General features: G+C 36.8%; 1 protein-coding gene across 4 annotated transcripts in view; it reads right to left on the reverse strand.

Moving 5' to 3' along the window:
• The window catches only part of PHLDB2 (pleckstrin homology like domain family B member 2), a 55,602-nt gene that overhangs the window by 9,890 nt on the left and 26,425 nt on the right, over positions 1 to 19,287 (reverse strand). The window contains exons 6-14 of one of the 4 annotated variants that reach the window (XM_084300923.1): positions 18,775 to 18,903; positions 15,979 to 16,134; positions 15,082 to 15,192; positions 14,095 to 14,184; positions 11,513 to 11,656; positions 10,531 to 10,704; positions 9,715 to 9,855; positions 9,013 to 9,112; positions 2,999 to 3,206 (exon numbers count right to left, since the gene is read on the reverse strand). In XM_084300923.1, coding sequence (XP_084157049.1) covers positions 2,999 to 3,206; positions 9,013 to 9,112; positions 9,715 to 9,855; positions 10,531 to 10,704; positions 11,513 to 11,656; positions 14,095 to 14,184; positions 15,082 to 15,192; positions 15,979 to 16,134; positions 18,775 to 18,903 — 1,253 coding nt within the window. The remainder of the gene's footprint in view (positions 1 to 2,998; positions 3,207 to 9,012; positions 9,113 to 9,714; positions 9,856 to 10,530; positions 10,705 to 11,512; positions 11,657 to 14,094; positions 14,185 to 15,081; positions 15,193 to 15,978; positions 16,135 to 18,774; positions 18,904 to 19,287) is intronic. The other 3 variants (XM_084300921.1, XM_084300920.1, XM_084300922.1) reach the window with 3 other exon arrangements.

Consider the following 19,287-nt stretch of genomic DNA (forward strand, 5'->3'; position numbering starts at 1 on the left):
ACTATCTGTTTAGATGGAGGATTTAAGCAGGATTTAGATGGAGGTTGTAAGGATTATTAAGAATTATCTGTAAAAAACATTCACATTCAGTCACAGAGCAGCGTCAAATAATGCCTACTGGTTAACATAACTGGCAAGCCAAGGAAACAAGTAATGACAAAGAGTGATAGATCCTGGCCCACCACAACGCAGCTGTCACACCATTGCCTGTCTTTTGGGCTCTATTTTGCAATAGAAGGGTACTCAGATGACACTTCTTCACTTTCAGCTAGCTATCTGAGGTGGTGTCATTTCTGCATCTTAGACGCAAACACTCTGCAGTGATAAGGATCTCATTCTCATGGCTGGGGACAGAGCAAAGGGATCTTAACATGTAGTTGATAAACAAGTTTACAGCACGCTAAACAGACCTACTGTGTTTCTGGCCTCATCTGAGGGGAGATTTCTCAAAAAAAAAAAAAAACAAAAAACTCTTTTTAGATATTTACTGTACCCACTGCTATATCCCAACTTAATGTAAGAATCAACTGTTCTTTTAAGCAAACTTATATTTGCCTCAAAGCATGATAGGTACTTGGTGTGGAGAACATCTTTTCTGCCCTTTGCCCTTCACAGTGATGTTTTGCTTCTAGCATAGGCATCTTAATCTTTAAGGATTTGACAACACTCTTGTAATTACTAATCCAGACAAGCCCATAATGAAGGGGTGATTTTCTGCTTCATATGATCTGTCAGAATTTTAATCTGTTGAGTACACTTCCACATGCCTTGGCAGATACTCGTTCCATCATACGGAGGTCACTCTTTGTATGTTCTGAGAAGGTGCTACCATCTCACCCCTAGCTCCCATAACGAGATACCTAACTGGGAGAGGAAGTATTCTCTTAAGATACTCTGCTAACACTCCAGTTAATATTGAAAAGCTCAGCCAAATTGCATTCTTTCTCTTGCAAAGGGCACTCACTATCTGGTGCCTGATAGGCAGCCAACAAGCAACACCATGTTTCTTTCTTCAAATACAGTTTCTTTGTTTCATGTCAATTTAACAGCCATTTCAACTGAGGCATTTTCATGCCTCTCTACTTTATTTTTCATCTTATGATAATCAGGCAAAACATTTAACACTGTATTACCATTACTGATGCCACTAGACATTATGAGGAAATTGAACGGATCCAAGTGTTCAGGGCAGAGAGAAACTTGACCTAGGATTATCCTGAAAATACTAACTGATCACCCAAGTGGAAGTAGGTGTTAGGTGGCAGGTTTATTCCTGCTACTCAATAGCACACAGACCAGCTGTGAAGGGACTGTTGCAGAATGGAAGTTCAAGCGTGTGTCCTGGGCAAGGGGAAAAAAACAAAAAAACAAACATGACAGACTGACAAATTTAGCTTTCTGAATATGCCTCAGGTGGTCTGTAAGACCAGGAGCATTGTCACAAGTATGAAGTCTTCAGAAGACATTTCTCTGTCTGATACTGAGGATGTGCATCGTGAGAGGATACAGTACAATACAAAATACCTCCCTTAACCCATGCTTGCAGAGAAAGTATAATCCGTCTGAAATCTAAGCTGTAAAAAAACTTGTCTCTGGAAAAAAAAAAAAAAAAAAAAAAAAAAAGGCCACTGACTTAGATATCTAAGCCTAAGTTTGGCCAAAGTATGTTTAGTCGATGTGACTAGAAAATCTGGGTCAAAGAACTTCCATAAAAGCAACAGGGCCATACTTAAGTCATTTGAGCAACCTGGAATTTGGTTAATTGCAGTAGGTTTTCCCATATAAAACCAGTTAATACTTCGGCTTAGTTCAATTCTTTCATCCTTGATTTGTTTAGCACTGCAGAGATGAGTTAACTGATGAGATAGTCCAGCTATCAGAAACTAGCTATGTATCTAAAACAAAACTATTCAGAACCTGAGTCCTAATGTTTTACAATTAAGCTAACAAACAGACAACAACCACAAAAAACAGACAGTCCCATACCAACGCCACTAGTATTTTCTAAAATCCTTGACATTGACATTGTGATGAACGCTACAGGAGGAAATTAGAGGGCTGGTAACCTGTTACAGGAAACAGATGTTGAATAAAACACAACATGCTACCCAGAAAAGCTGTCCTTGCATTTAACAAGAGGTTCTTAATCCCTTAATCATGTTGTATTTAATTATCAGCCTCTGATGATGCTTGTGAACCTACTGGGGCAAGACTATGCACAGAAGTGAAAGTACCATTATTAAAACCAGACTGTCAGAAGAAAATTGTTTTCACACGATTTTCAGACTTAGCTGGACTTGGTTTTGTTTTTGTTTTGTTTTTTTTTTTCTTTCTTTCTTTCTTTTTTTTTTTTTTTTAAACAGGTCACTGATGTTTGTTTTAATTGCAGTTTCTGAGCTGACGGTCTCTGAAGAGAAGAAAAGCAGCTGAGGGCTCTAAGCCTTTCAGAATCATCTCTTCATTTCTACTGACCCAGAAATGGGAGGCGAAAGAGCAAAAAGGATTGCCAGAGGACTCCCAAGCATTTCGGCATTAAGTATCAGCATTATTTCAGCATTAAGCGTAAGCATTAAGTATCTAGCAAGTTAACATGCTGGACATACAGAACGAATGTACTTCATCACACGCAGGTATCTCAAGAGATATTTCCTATCACAGGAAACCTGTAACAACTAGGAAAGGAAGCTCAGGAATTATGCCAGTCTGAAAAGAGCATCAGAATTTCAGTTCGGGACTGACATTGATTTCTATGTGGCTTTCAACATACCATTTAGCTTCTCCATATTTTTATTTTCCATCTTTATTTAAACAGATGAGATGATAGTCAAACTTGATGATGAAGGGCTACACAAAATACCAGGTATTACACCTATCTAACAATCTTACATTTTCTTAACCAGTTAGCAGCATTCACATTACCATAGCGTCAACATTCACACATTCCCTTTGTTGTTATAACCCTACAACCATTACAGCATCAGAAATGAAGGTTATTTACCTGGAAATGTTATCTGGTGAACATGCTGATATGCTTGTCTCCATACTGTCCGAACTGTCCAAGCTTAATGTATCAAAGGCATGGTCCTTGTAGCTACGATCTGGGTAATGGAAGCTATTCAAATACACATTAGATTCGGATGCTGTTCTGCTGTAGAATTCAGGAGATTTCTGCCTTTGGTTTTCACACATACGTTGATGGTTATACCCTACAGAGTATAGAGGAAACATCTGTGTTATGTAGAAATTCTGTGACTTGAGCATGATGTGTTAACAGCAAGAGCATTTTGATTACCAACTCAGACTTAACTGCTCTGTGACCACAGTACTAGAAAATTAATTTAATAAATGAATCATAGCTGAACATCTTTAAATACCTGTTTTATCTATGATGGACACAAATATATGCAGATTAGTATAACTGCCTTTTCACATAGATTATTGTACTTGTATTAAGAAAACTCAACACACAAATTAGACCTATTCGCCAAAGCAATACAGCTGAATTCAGGGATCTAAGAGAATAACAACTGATTTTTCATTATTATTATTTTTAAACAAAACAATACTCTTGATTATCAAAGATCTTAAGTACTTATTTGGTTGTTTTTACTGAACATGGATTATTTTTTGTGTGTTTGAGGAACTTTGGGTTGCAGTAAAGCGGAGGCTGAGCTTGCTTGATGTAGAGAAGAGAATAAGAGACTGTTGGCATTTTAATTGCTGAAGCTTTTACAACACATTTTAAGTTTGTCTGTTTTTTAGTCTGATTATGAATGCAGCTTCATTGCTTGTCCTTTCCTTGAGTCCATGCAAGAAGTAATGCTTCCTCACAGCTTTGATGCTCAGTCAAGTTTATAATACTCTCTGCACAATCCTGACCCAAAATGTGAGCTGGTGGCAAAGTTGGAGACTAAAGCGACCGTTACGCTAAACGAAAATCTCCCTTTCAGACAGGAAACCAGATATTTAAGTTAATACGGAAGCATAGGAAAAGTATTGATAAACGTACTAAGCTCACACAATATTTTGACTAGACACCATCAAGACACTGTTGTTAGGAAAACTCACTAGAAGTGGGAATATTCTCCTGCCTTATTCTCTACCTGCACTTACATGACTACTGTCTGCTGTTTTCTTGGATATGTCAGTTGGGTGAATTTCATTTCAGGGAGTCAACTAATGCAGCTCTACCTTAGAAAGGCTATACTATTCTCCAAAAGGTGTATGAAAAGCATGACTAAGGCTGCATAATTAGAGTGTATTATTAAGGATCAAGCCCTCCAAGCATCTCCAAGGCAGATAAATTGTTTCCTCTCCCCTCCCCATTTCACTTTCCTCTGCACAATACAAAGACTTCTTTGTAGACAATTAATGCTGGTTTCCAAGGAACTAATAGAATCGTACTTGCCACTTGAAAGAACGCTACATTTCAATGAAAGTTCAATTGCTCTGATTAGTACAGGAGACAAAAAGGATACAGATGCACTTCAGCATTTACAGATAATAGCATCACACAACACAGATGTTACTGATTTACATGTGCTGTCTGTTTTCTTCCCTTTATTACGGCAAATGCTGCCGTTATTGTAGATACACAATTACCTTTCATACTCGAACCTTTGGAATGACTAATTGCTCCTGCGAAATGGTTTTCAATTATTCATTATGGAAAAAGAGAAAAAATAAATTACTGAAAGAAACTGCGTTTACATGAATGTTTTTCTATGGAGCCCTTTGCAAAAGCTGGGCTACTCAGAAATGTTAGTTTCATATCTTGCACTTGACTGAAAAATAAACCCATCTGAAAGGTACAGAGGAATATACCAGCTTTACGAATACTTTCCAAAAGGAACCTCAACTTTTTAATGAAGATAAAGAACCCATTTTTAGGTAAAACATTTGGCAGTTATATTTATGCAATCATGCAAATGTAACTAAACACTGAAAGGCATGTCTCTCTCTATATATACACTACAGGAGTTTGGTTGCAAAATTACGTGCAGTCGCAGAAGCAAAGCATAATGTAATGCTCTCATTTGCTCCTTGTGCCTTAAGCAACAGGCAGTTCACAGCTCAGGATCAGCTGTATACCAACATGAAGATGCCTCTCAAGCAACACATTTCCATTCCCAATTCACACATCACACAGGGAAAATTGATTTGTTAAAGTATTATTAACTGCTCAGGTACCTATTCACAGCACATGCAATTATAAAAGATTCAACTCCTTGTAAGATCCACTAAAAGTTTCCCACAAGCAAACAACACAAGTCTAAGCTAATACAGGAGCTAAAATGTTTCCCATTGCATCGGTTTGTATTCTCCTTAGTAAAATAAACTCAACTGTTAATAGACAGACTGTTCAGCAAAATATTACAATATCCGTAAAGCCACAGCATCCAAAAAATCCAAAGGAGTTGTAACAGAATCCCCCCCACAAAAAAAAAAACAAATATATCACCACAAAATTATAGAGAGGTCAAAGTTATAGGAGAAAAGCTGTTATTAAAAGCAGCACTGTCAAGCACATCAATAAGCAGTACTTCATAAAAAAAAAAAAAAAAGAGTCTTGGTATAACATATTCTTTAATTTCCATTATTACTTTTTTTTTCTCCTTGAATGTTGAAATTAACGTGTCAAAATATATTTTTTTTTGTATGAAAACATGCCAAACTAGGAAGCCCATGTCTACCTTGTCATTGTCACCCACAGATCTGCAAAGACTTCCAAATTTTCTGCTCTACTTGTTTGGCTATGAGCAAAGAAGCAAAAAAAATAGGCCTGCACAAAGCTGCAGCTCTGCAGTTATTAGCATTAACCAGAAGTTTTGTTGTGACAGTTTGACAGGAGGAACAAGACTTTTTGAAGTACTATCATTATTTTACATTTTTTTTTTTTTTTAAATCTAAGATTTCAGAAATTACTTGACAGTGCTGATGAAATCAGTACTTTTGCCAAAAAACGACAGGCACAGCCAGGTATAGAGATGTTTTCATACCTTTTCTAGCTTTTCCTGAGTTTTATAAGGGAGTAAAAGGAAAAAGAAAAGCAAACCACTTTGAAAAGCTTCACACATTGTCTTCACATATATATGTTGCCCTTAGTACTCTGTTTTTCGGTAGAGCTTAAGAAGCATATGATTAATCATCTTGCTGGTACTTAGCATCTCTGTCTCGACAGTACTGTTCCCAGAATTGTGGCTAGTCCTATGCTGCTGCAGCTCACAGCTAGCCATCCCCTCCCTTGTGGGGGCTAGCACAAGGCCCCCCTCCTATCTCTCCTTGCACAGGTACCCACGGGAACTTCTTGAGCCCGTTTCCACCTGTGCAGAGACTGGTATCTAGATTGCATCAAACAACATTTTTTTTTGCATTCTATTTTTTTTTTCCTTAGTTCGCTTAGAAAGGCTTCTCCACAGGAGCTGAATCTGTAAGTACAGTTCTTCAAAAGCACCTCTTGAATGGCTGCTAAGAAATACTTTTTCCATTAATATTTATATTAAAGATGTCTCCTCTTAAGAACAACTTACAGAACACTTAACTCAAGCAATGATTACTGACAGCCACTATTCATTTCTTTCAAGGAAAATTTATCAAAGTGTTTCCTGCTGGGTCTCTCCTGGATTTGGTCTAAAACTTATTCATAGACATTTCAAGTTCCTGCACAAAGAAATCCATGTTTGAACTCAAGTGGCTGTTCTTCATTTCCTGACTTCATTTTTAATGCTGATTTTTTTCTCTCAGACTTTTACATTTAGCTTCCTGGACAGAAATGGGAAAAAAAGGAGAAAGCAAATCAGAGAAAACTTGAACCATTATTAATTTAGTAATTCCCACATAACACTTCTAAACTAGCTGGGTGACCAGTTCCTCCAAGAACTGCTGAAGACTCTTTCTTCAGATTTATACAAACACAGCAAAAATGTCTGGCCTAGAAGTCGACTCAACACTTTTAAGCCCTGAGGAATGTGCTGAGTCCCTACCACTGCTTCAGGAGCGCATCATCCTCTTTGTCCAGCAGCCTCCGTGACCGCGTTGCGGCCTGTGCTCTGAAGGGATGAGGACATGACTAGCTGCCTGACCATGACATCCATCTTATTCTGAGATCTGCACTATAACGGGATGCCCACGTACCCGCAGAAAGAGCAGTGTAGAGACTTTTGTTATGTGCCACTGAAACTAAGGAGCTCTCCCCAGCCCGGAACCACAGTGCTTTAACAAGAGAAAGCAGTTACACTCTTCGAGTTCCTCTGACACAAGTAAATTCATGGCCCTCTACTGTTGAGCACAAAGGGGATAAGCCCTTTGTTAATTTCTTGGAGACAGTCAAACCACAAACAGTCCTTGTATTCCAGTATCCTTCATGTTTTGACTGTCTCTCTGTGTAAACTCTGTGGGAATTCAAATAAAGCTTCTGTCAGCAACGTTATTTCCCTTACACAAAGCTGATGTGTCAGAACAGGCTGTCTAGGACCAGTCTCTTTTCTAGTACAAATTAATCCCCTAAGGCACTCCTCATAACTTACTATTTCCATTCAGACTGTTGGATCATATAAGGAATAATCATCTCCTAGTATGTCAGGCAAAAAAAAAAAATTGCCTATAATCTTAGAATTTTCTTAGTTACTTGGTGACAAACAGAACATAAAAATAAATTGACCCTTTTTTAAAAACTTGCCTGTATTAGATTTGTTAACACTTCAGAATTATGTTTTAGGTCACACATACTCTTCTGCAATCATATTATAGAAACGGTTCCATTTTAACACACAGTCTCTTGCCATCACAATTTAGCCTGGCTGCCCTTACTGACTTTCAAGCTGAAAGTGCTTCCTGCACAACAGCATAATGATGAGTCTCAATGTACTTGCTGGCTATTCCACCCATGGAAATGCATTACATCAAAGAAGCTTTCCATACTGAGTAAGAAGCTCCTTTTGTACCGCATCTGAAAAATGTCAAGCTAAGTTAGACACAATACAGTAGGTCTGTGGAAGGCCTGCTGCACAAATAAAGAACAAAAAGAACACATCACAACCGGATCAGTTCTAGGAAGCAAATATAGTAAGTCATGAACCCTTCTAACAAAGTTCCTTCCATCAATGCATTTAGTCATCCTGGATGACTTCAGTCATGCTTTTTGACTTTTAATACCTGCTATCTCTGACAAGTCCTATAAGAAAAGGATGTATCCTGTCTCAGCTCAAGCTTAGTCAATGCTATATAGGGTCCTCTTGCACTAACTTTTGTGATGATGCAGATACCTGAAAGAAAAGAAACTGACAGATGGCACTGAGGAGCAATTCCTTTTGAAGATGGGACAGTAACGAACAAATGATTTTGTTAAAGCAGAAATTAAGTGTATCACTTCAGGCAGATGAACAGCAGACACGGAATCTCATAGTTTATGAGATCATGTTTCAAAGATCAAGTAACTTTTGCATCCAGAACCATTGTGTTCCTATTCCAAGAGTGCACCTATTTACTCAACATGATACATCTCTTCTTTCCTATGTTGTAGCCCAAATATTTAAAATATTTAAGACAGGTTACAACACTGCAGTTCTAAGTTATGATATTAAATGCACGTCTGGGGAATTACTTGGTCCAAGCAAAAATATATGCCTCTGAAAAAAGTATTTTGAGATTGTACCATGAAAAGATTTGGGGGGGGTGCATGGTGGGGGTGAAACATGTAATATCTTTATCTTGCTTCAAAATCAGTCAGGTTACCCAGTTAACCCAATGTATATTTTTCAATGTACTTTTAGTGTTTACTGAGGTATATTTGAAAACCATTTACTTAAACACTACATGCATGCCTATTCCAAAATCTTAATATCTTATTTTACCTATACCTGCAAATTGCATTTAGAGCTTGTTTTTCTTCACCAAAGAGGAAATTTTTATTTGACAGCCCTGTAGACTATAGCAACACCAGTTTCAGATTTATTTTCAGAAAGAACAAATGTTGACTTTTAATAGAAATTAATCAAATAAAAAAGGTCTTACCTTTGTGCATCCTTCTTGATTCTGACTCTTTGGTCATGGTTGCCAAGCAGTGAGGAAGCACACTGCCACAGCTGTTGCTCTGTCCTAATGGCAAATGTCCCTGTAGGGAATTTGCAAATATTTGTTTAAAACGATACTTTTAAGACTTCTTTTTTGTATTAGCAATTAATGGTAAAATAACTTGATTTGTCATTAATATCATTGTCACATCAATCAGCCCTAGGTATTTTAGTTGTGTGGAGTCTCTATTAAATGAAAACATTTGCAAAGTAGTATTTCCTGTTTGTTGATATACCACGTCAAAAATAAGGAATATTGTCACAAATAAGGAATACTGTCACTTTATACACAACCTTGTCCTTATCATCTAGAGGCCTTAGGTAGAAAGGAAAACAGTCTTTTGAGTCTCTAGAATCAAGTTAAACTAACCTGGAAATATAATTCTTGAAATGTACCAATCATAAATGTGTGATTACTATTACAGCACCATGTTTCCAGAGGCCAATATAAAGGCTGGAAGGATGGGAGGTTTCACCTATCTTCCTACATGTTAATAAACATGAATTTCTTTCAAAATCAACGTCAGTTACGAATTAGAGGGATTACATAATTCTACAATAGAGTAGCAGGTAACCTTACCCCTAAACACAATATAGTTTTATATAAAAATCTGAAGGCTATTAATAGCATGCCACTACGCACTTTAGATGTAACGCTTCGTCCAAGAGTAGCGCTGTTGAAGTGTGGTGATACAGTCGGCGCTGTTTTCTTGCGAGGCAAAGTATCACTCATGTACATGCATTCCCTGTGCTGCTTCTTTCGCTCTTCCAGATTTCTGAAATGCTTCAAATGGAATTTGTTAAACGGTTTTGACAAAAAGAATTGACCTACTTGCTCAGCAATGCTCTATACGGAATATAGTGAAGGCAATAGTCTGGGTACTTCACTGGATAGAAAAAAAATCTTATAGTACCTCCCGCTTCACAGTATTACATAGGATTTCTATAAATATCATAATAAAAAGCATGTTAAGAAAATGCATCACAACCATGTATACTTTCTGTGTATGTGTCCCTGTACCTAAATTACTTTTCTTAAAATTGAAGTCTAGTGTACAAATGGAATTCAATTAAAAGAGAAAAAAAACATGCATTTACAAGTTATTCTAATGAATTGGTGACAAAACAGTACAGGTTTTGAGAGGCATTGTTCAAACGCATAGGAAAACATAATTGAGGATTTCAAATGAAGCCACTTGAACTTTATTTCTGCAAGTCTTCTGACAGTTATAATGACTTCTAAATATTAACATTTGCCTCTGAATTACTCATATCAGGAGAATTTTTGTTCATTATCATTCTATAATACATTATGTTTATTTTTCAATGAGCCGTGCTTTTAAGTATAACACTCAGCAATATGATCTACCATGTTACTCTAAAAACTCTGCATGTAAATCAACTTCATGGCCACCATAACAACAAATAAATCCCAAGTTATCAGCTTTGAGTCTGTTACCTGTTGTTGCCTGCGGTGTTTCTTAGCTGGCAGAGGAGGAGGTGTATCAGATAAAGGAATAGGATCTACATGAGTAGCCATGACCGCAGGCCAATGGACTGATGGAAGTTGAGCAATAGAGCGAGGAGAAAGAGAGTGAGGAAATACAAATCCAGAACAGAGAGGTGATCTTAGCTTTATAGAAAAAAGAGAAATTACACACAAAGTTTTCTTTTTGGAATTGCTCAAAAGATACGGCACATACAAGCTGAAGTTTTAGCACTGTGTTTGTTGGAGCATTTAGCAGGAAAGGAAATTTGTTGTATTGGAACTCTTAAGTCATATCTAACTACAAGAAGCAGCACAGAAGTGCCAAATTTAAAACTAGTTGCTGCCTTCTTGCCACACAAAGGTAGTAGGTGTGTTTACATTTATAAGATTATTCCATTCTTTTAGAAGTGGATTTATTATAAATTTGCTATGGTCATTACAAATTCAAAAACATCACAAAGAATGAGAAAAAGGAAGAGTAAACTAGAGACAGACTGGACAGACTCTGTGGAATAGCTAACATAATTAGAAGCTACCCCTCTCCCCCAGACATTCAAGATATATTGCTTCTATCATCTCACAGGAAGAAAAAGTTATAGAACATACAAAACCAACACCTAAGCACCTCTGAATGAGTAATTAGATGTGTCCACAGACCGTTTCTCCACAGGTGCATTACATTATAGCATTTGACAGGCAAAGATTGTCACTTATTGCTGCTTGGGTCATAATGATTCAGGTTTTTTGGCCTCTGAAGTCCCACCTACACAACTTCAACTTGACTGTTTCTTCAACTTTACTATTAAACCATTATCTGACTTGGTAACTGGCAGATGAGAGTTTGCCTTTGGGACAATTTGTTACATGTTGAATGACAAAATAAATAAATGAATAAATAAAAATCAGCCATGAAAGAACAATGCAAACAAAGGGAAGTGTCTCCCAAACAAACCTCTTTATTTTGTGGCTGGCTCGTCAGCACAGCCGTGGAAGGCTCAGTGGAAACTGCGTCAGCATCTGTGGGGGGCTGAGTGGAAGGGGATATATTCGTGGAATTGCCATACAGCTCACTAATTTCACTTACACTGATATAGCCCTAAAAGGAGGAATTCAGAAGTTAAAAGGAGCAAAAGCGAAAAGACGTGCAAGAGTATTAATGTATCTAGTATGATGAAAGTTAGTTTCGAGCGATACAGCCAGATATTTGTTACCATTGAAATATTTCATCATAAATAAAGCAAAATTATCATCAGGCTTTTCAAATGTTGAATATTTGGATTCTGAAAACTGTTCTTCATTTAATTCCAAACACATTTATGCGATCAAAAGGCAAACGTACATTAAGTGACCAGGAGATTTCAATAAGATGTAAATACCTCTCAGAAATTGTTATACAGCCCTTTCCTGGAAAAGCAAATGTACCAGCATGTTGACATGTCAGTATGTATGACAATTCACATATTTATTCTTTTCAAAAATACATAAATTTAGCAATGTATTTTAGCAAAAATACAAATCCTGTTATCTATCAGCATAGTTTTGAATGTATTTTATCATTCTGGAAAATTAGCTATCATACATTGAATACTGCACTCTAGAAATAGGAGATAAATCTCAATTCAGGTACCATTTGATGAACTATTAAATGAGAAGGAAGCTGGGTAAACTACTCAGGTTTCCCGCTAAAAACGTGGCCATATTACAGTAAAATACAATCCACTGTGAATAAATGTAAACCCTGCTTAGCCATATTGTAGCACCAGTATATTGGTCACCAAAACTTGGCAAGTCTATGAATGCAATATTGTGTTAATTTTTATAGATGATAAAAGCACTTTCACCACTATATGAAAGAATACTCAGTTCAAACTCCCAACCCCAATGGGAATTCCCACTGTGGTTAAAAAACAAAACAAAACAAAACACAACAAACAAAAACAACAAAACAACAACAAAAATAATAGCAAATGATTTCACAGTGTGTTAGTTCAGGCCTTATTATATTAAATTACAGAAACTGTTTCAAGTCAGACTAGAGATACAATTCATCTTGTCAATGCTGAACTTTTAAATAGCATTGATTTTTTCCTTTCTTATTTAAGTATTGGGATAAGCATTCTGCAGTTCCTTCTCTCATTTACCTTACAGTAAGTCCTAATTAATTTCACTGCAGTGAACTGAATGACACTGCTTGATAATCCACCTCAAAAAAAAAAAAAAAGTGTCAGGTTCACTTAATGTAGTTGCATTTTGAAAATCTGTTATTAAACAAACCATTATGTGGATATGAAGATAAAATCAGAGATAGTGCCACTTTCTAGAGAAAACAATCAGATTCATCATAGAAGAACAAAAACGAGGCTTGGACTTGCCAAATGTCCTGGTGGGAGATGAGATATTCAGATCACAGTGCAACCTAGGACACTGCAAGTGCAAGCATCTGCAACATGGCTCGCAGTGAGGAAGGATGCTCAACCCCACTGACATGTTCTGCAGATCATCCTGGTTCACCAGGAGCTTCAAGGACAAATAAGCAAGATCACATTTCCCAGGTGCTGGTAGGATGCATGGTTGCTTTAGACTTCAAGAGCCCAACTGCCCATCGTGACACCTACATCATTAGATGGGGCAGACCACGTTCAGGGCTTCAATTCAGTCAGACCTCTTAAGCAGAAGCTAATGGACACCTGTCTGCCTATTTGAAACACTAGTTTTTCTGCTTCTCCTACTGTGACTACAACGAATCTGCAAATTGCACATAACAAGTCAAAGCAAGAGGATAAACATGGGAACTTAATATTTTATGTGCTGACTGAATCTTTGTAATAGGCTATGGCTTACGTTACACTGACCTTGTTCACAGATCTTGAGCGAGAGGCTTAACGAAGCATCCTCCAAACTATGAAGTCTCGACAGGGGCAGGTAAACTCTGAGCCTCAACAGGTATTACACAAACTAACTCAAATTTTCAGCAAAAATATTTGGCACCTTTATTCTAACTATTCACAATAATTATGTAAAGATCTCAATAGGTTTCTTACAACCACAATAGCTTCAGGTCTTTAATCTGATGTTTTTTTTTAAAAGATCAAAACATACACTTATGCATTTCTGCAGAGCCTTAAAATAAAGAGTGGGTGTGGTGAAAAGGACTCTTTGTAAAATCTTCGGTTCTAAAAGATGACTAAAACACGTTAGTACTTGAACAGAGTTATTCCTGGACCTCATTTTTCTTCATTTCAATGAGGTTTAATTGTCTATTTGAGAAAATTAGATACTCCACACACCCACACTTAAAAATAATTGTTTTTCCAGGGCAAGAGTTTAAAGTGATACCAGTCACATCTGGGAAAATGTCAGAGCAGCTATTTTTGTTCTGCCATGCATTTAGACTTTTATGAATAGCTTTACTAAGTCATTTCATCATCTCCAAAAAAATGCATGAATAGGACTTGACTAAAAACTAAAGTGCTTTTGTATGAAGAGTTATTAAAAGATACTTATGGTTAAGTAAAAAGCAAGAAACCTATTTACCTCTTTTAGACTACTGGGACTTACAGGAAATCCCTTTCCTCCGGAAAGCATGGAATATTTCTTTTCCAGATTACAGAGATTCTCTTTTTCCTGTTAATAACAAAGTTTACATTAAATGCCAACAGCAATGTAGTAAAAATAAATGCTAGCCATTTTCTCAAAAGCATAAAGAAACATGCTGGGATTGAAGGCCAGAAGCTACAAAGCTGAGCTCCAACTTCATTCATTACAGCAGAAACAAACAAAAAATGGAGATACAGAACAAAAACCTAGTGAAAGATTTTGTTGAATATTGAATAACCACAGCCAAACAAATACGTCCTCCTCCAGCATTCTGAAAATGCTGATTCGTCTTAATGAACTGAAGTTGATTTTCCTCGTGGTTAACAACAAAACAAACTAGACATGAAAGGTTCACACCAGCTTCTTATTAACCAGATATTAACTGATATAAATAGTTCATCTTCTGGTCTAGTACAAGCTATTACAAGTCAAAAATCATAACTCCTTGTGCCCAGTTTCAGAAATTCTTTGCTGTGTTCTCTGCAAGTATTACATCTCAGGATCTTAAGAGTATGTGCCAGGTTTTGTTTACTGGGTCTTCCACTTTATTTTAGGAGCCTACATCAAGGAACAAGTAGACTTCTAGCTTTCATGTCCTCAGTGGTGCTCCGGAAGTTCAGTACAGGAAGCACAGGCTTCGACTAGCTTAGCACCCAACTGTTTAAATCCTTTGAAGAGGTAATGCCTCAAAACCTCTCTACCAAAAAATGCCACTAATATTTTCTGTTAGGAATGATTAATTACAACAGGGCTTTTTTGTTTGTTTGTTTTTTAAAGTTTATAGGATAGAAAAGATGTCTATCCACTTTAATACCGACTCACTAGCTTCTGCAAAATTGATGCTTTTCTCATGTTCTACGTTTTATTTTATGAAATGCTCTTTTAATATGCATTAAAAACATCTGAAAGACAATAAAAACTTACCCTTTGCAGCATCATTATTAGGTTATTTTTCTCTTTTACAAAATGATCTTGTTCTCTTTGTGCTTGTTGGACAATATGATTAGCTTGTTTTTTGAGAGCAGAAATCTTTTCCTAATAGGGGAAAAAAAAAGAAAAACAAACAATAAATCTCCTTTTACATATTTTATTTTCAAAGCACAAGACAATAAGTAGCAAGGATCCTATTCATGAGACCTCACTCATTCATAAGAGTTAAACAGTAGGAAAAGAAGTTTTTACATGACACCTTACTGCTCTGAAGAAAATAATTAAACAATTTTTTCTGTCTAAATTCTTTTCTGAAGAAAAGAATTTCTTCAACAGACAAAACAAAAGAACAGTTGCATATATTCTTGGATAATGTGGTGACTAACACCCATACACTGAAAATGGTAGTTCAGAGATGCAATTCCTAATCTCTGAAAAAAAATACTATTTAATTGTTTCAAATAGAACCATTACAACTGATTTTAAAGATTAAGATGGTTTTCTTAATTTGACATTCTATTATTACTTTAACAAAATCATTTAACTTCAATCATCAGCATATAATAACTGTAGTTTTGACCACGGCATATGAATCTCCTTGCTTAATGAAGGAAAAATGCTTCAGTACTTTCTGTAGCAAATTTAATGGTTTAATTCTCATATACAAATATGCATACATTAATTTTATTCATTTGTTTGCTTTCACAGAAACGCACAATTTGATGTGTTTGCAATGTTATTGGGCTAGCATCTTCAATCTGCTGCAAAAGCTTTTTCAAAAGGAAAAATTTTGCGTAATTTCATGCAGATGGGCAGGCAGGTTGTAGATCTATTTCATCTCCTTTATGCTCAGCAACAAAGATCAAACGTATTGAGTGTTACTGCTTTTACCTTTCTACTGACAATGCTACGCTGATATTCAGCTACTTCACGCAGGAGCTGTTGTGTCAGATTTTCTTTCTCTTCATCTAATCTGCTTTCATGTTCAAGCTGCTGAAATTCCAAATCCTCAAAGTGTTTGCTTTCTATGTCCAATAGATCAGCATCCTTAAGCAAAAAAAGAATAAAAGGATCTTGAATTTACTGAACCAGAGTAGAGATACTTATAAACACACACAAAAAATAATCAGTCTAAAATGGTGCTTATGTACCTCATGCAACATGTTTAGAAGCTCAATGCTTTTAATTATGTAGTGTCATAAGAGAGCAAATAAGGCTAACGGTTATTTGATGTTATCACTCCTAGCATCTCCCCTGCTGATAAAGACACCCTCTGCATTGTAAGGGAGTTGCTTTTCAGTGTTCAGAACAGGCAGGAGCCTCTGAAGCACCGAGCACATCCTGGCTAGACAGATCGGTACCATGCTGTAGCCTGGTTATGACTCAACCTGAGCGCAAATCGATTTGGTGAGGCTGCTACATGCTGAACTGGAATGGCACCTGCTCACCAACCAAAAAAGTATAGAAATTATAATTCCAGTAACACTAGAGAACCACACGCTGAATGAACTACTTGTGGGAACACACACTCAAATGAAGGAGCACTTAATTTCTTCAAGTCTAGCCCGAGACATAGTGCTGTTTATAACATCAGCCATGCAGCCAAATAAGAGGAAGGATGTGTGGAGTTGCGTGTCCTCTGCACACCACCATCCCCTGCGCAGTGCTGCCCAGCCATGCCAGATGTGCAGCCGGGGGCTGCACAGCGACCTCCGGATTGGGAAGAAGAATGGTTCCCTGTGGAAATACACAATGAAGGACACTACTTATCCACACAGAGATGTTAGTCAGTAGGTATACCTTCTACAAGCCCTCAGATGTCACCAGACTTTGAATGAAGTGGTTTCCCTGCCCAACAGGAAACGTGTGCTCGCTACAGGCACTGGAGAGCAGCCATCAGTCAACAGTCCGTGCAAACAATACCACCTGCCCACTGCCATCCCAGCCCAGACTCCAGACCCACATTGCAGTCAGATGCTGCAGGAAAATTCACTGCTCGCAACCTGGGCACAAAGCACCAAGCAAGTGAAGTCTTAGAGCTGAAGCAATAAGGGAGTTCACCACCTTCACACCTACCATGTTGGCAGTAAAGTAGCATGACATAATCTACTTCAAACAAAGCTATTTAATCCTACACAAGGCTGAGTTTCAGGGAAGAATAATATTTTCCTATTTTGAATAGCATGCTTATGATAAAGCCATAACTTTTCTCACACTTTATATCCATTTAAGAGGTACCGTGCACTATCTTAGTGGCAACTTCTACTACTCCAGCCACAGCAGCCACAGTAAACTCTCAGTCCAACTGGCCTGGAATAACATGCAATAGAACCAAACGTACATTTAATGGTACACCCACATTTGTCCCATTTTCAAATCCAAGACTGTTATTAAGTCAGCTTGAAATGAAAAAATATACATGTAAATATTTAACCAAATAGAATTCTAGAAGCTTCTTGGTAGTCAATAGTGAAAAAGGATTTACTACTACCCCACAGCAACAAGTTTGTAATTTGTCGTGCATTAATACCTTCAAGTACATGACTGCACAGGAAAGGCTTCTTTCCTTTCAATACTTTTGGGATATTATTGCCTTTTTTTTTTGGTAACTTAAAAAAAACCTTAAATGTCTACAAAAACACCAAACAACTCAGTTAGTTACTACAGAATAATTTAACATTGTTATTTCCAAAGTTGCTTTTTGCTTCTTGAAAAACAAAACAGAATTCTACAAATAAAATGTAATCTAATTATTATATATTAACAAATAAGTATTAAGACTATTTCCTATAAAATGAAAGATTAAAAATCTTATTACTGATATAAAAAGTCTCAAGCCAGGAAAAAAAAAAGTTTCTCTTTCACCTGTCATCTGGTGCTTGCAATATTGAAGCTTTGAAAATGATTTCCCCCCTATCGAAGTCAGCTCTATATGCTGCATAGCTGACATAAAATTAATTGATACTAAAATCTTCCACAGACAACAGACGTACTTGAACTGACAATAGTGTAGCTTTTTGGTTACAAATAATACATAATGAAATCAAATTGCAATTAGACTTTATGCAAAGATTGAAAAAAAAACAAAAACACAGATGTCCAACTCTTGAAAATGTAGGAAAAATGAAGTGGTTAAAGTAAGTGATATCATCTTCAAAATTAAATATTCATAACACAGTTCATGCTAAAAGTTATTTTGTGCTGAAGAAAAGATGTTATCCATGACCTCACAGAGACAGCAATTTAGAACATTGCAAAGAAAGAGCACATCAAACAGGATTAAAAAATAATGGGGGTCAAGTGCTAAAACAGCTGATCCCACTAACCAAAACTCAATATTATCTGCACGAGCAAAGATTAGAAGAGTAATGCACTACTGTCCATCTAGACATCACACTTCCAACAGCCTCCATGCAATCCAAGAGGCGTAAGGTGCTAATTAAGGTTAAGTAGCTTTAAAAACATTCAACACAAAATGATTTCTAATCCACCCATTTGGGCTCTACTTCTCTACCACTATGCAAAATATTTATTACAAGCATTCCACCAGAAGGAAACCCTCATGACAATTCTAAGTTTCAAAATATGTTCAGGCACTTTGTTGGATACTTCAAGCAGAATATGTTACACTTAACTCTAAAATCAACAAAAAAAAAAGTTAATGCAATCTTGAAACTTGCTACTGACCCTCTTCAGCTGCTGCTGTAATTGTTCCCTCATGGACTCAGGGCAATTATCAAGCTGCGTCTTCTGCTCGGAGTAAAGCTCCTGAAGCCTCTCTAGTTTTTCCCTCTCAGCATCAAGTTTTAATTTTTCCTGAAGCATGAACCAGAAAATAAACAGAATTACCTTCAAACTCAAGCAGGTGTTAGTGACTATGACAGTGTGAGGCAAAAACTTAATGAACAGTTGAAGCACATAGGTCACAGACAGAAACCACTTGTTAGTTGAAATGCAATGATGGGATCGCAAAATAAACAAAATAAAACATTAATCATTTTAGTAGGGTAATTAATTCTCTCCCTTGTCACTGTGCTTTGTTCCCTTGTCTGGATGATGCCTTTAATGCCCACCGCTTACATGCGTGTCTCACCTAATGAGAAAAAACGTGGAAATGGTATCCATGTTAGTCAGGTAACTGATGAAGAAGAGAGAAAACAGTGTTTTTTAGAAAGCAAAATGGATGGAAAGTGACTGTAG

This window comes from Netta rufina, assembly GCF_964035555.1.
Source record: "Netta rufina genome assembly, chromosome: 1".
NCBI lineage: Eukaryota > Metazoa > Chordata > Aves > Anseriformes > Anatidae > Netta > Netta rufina.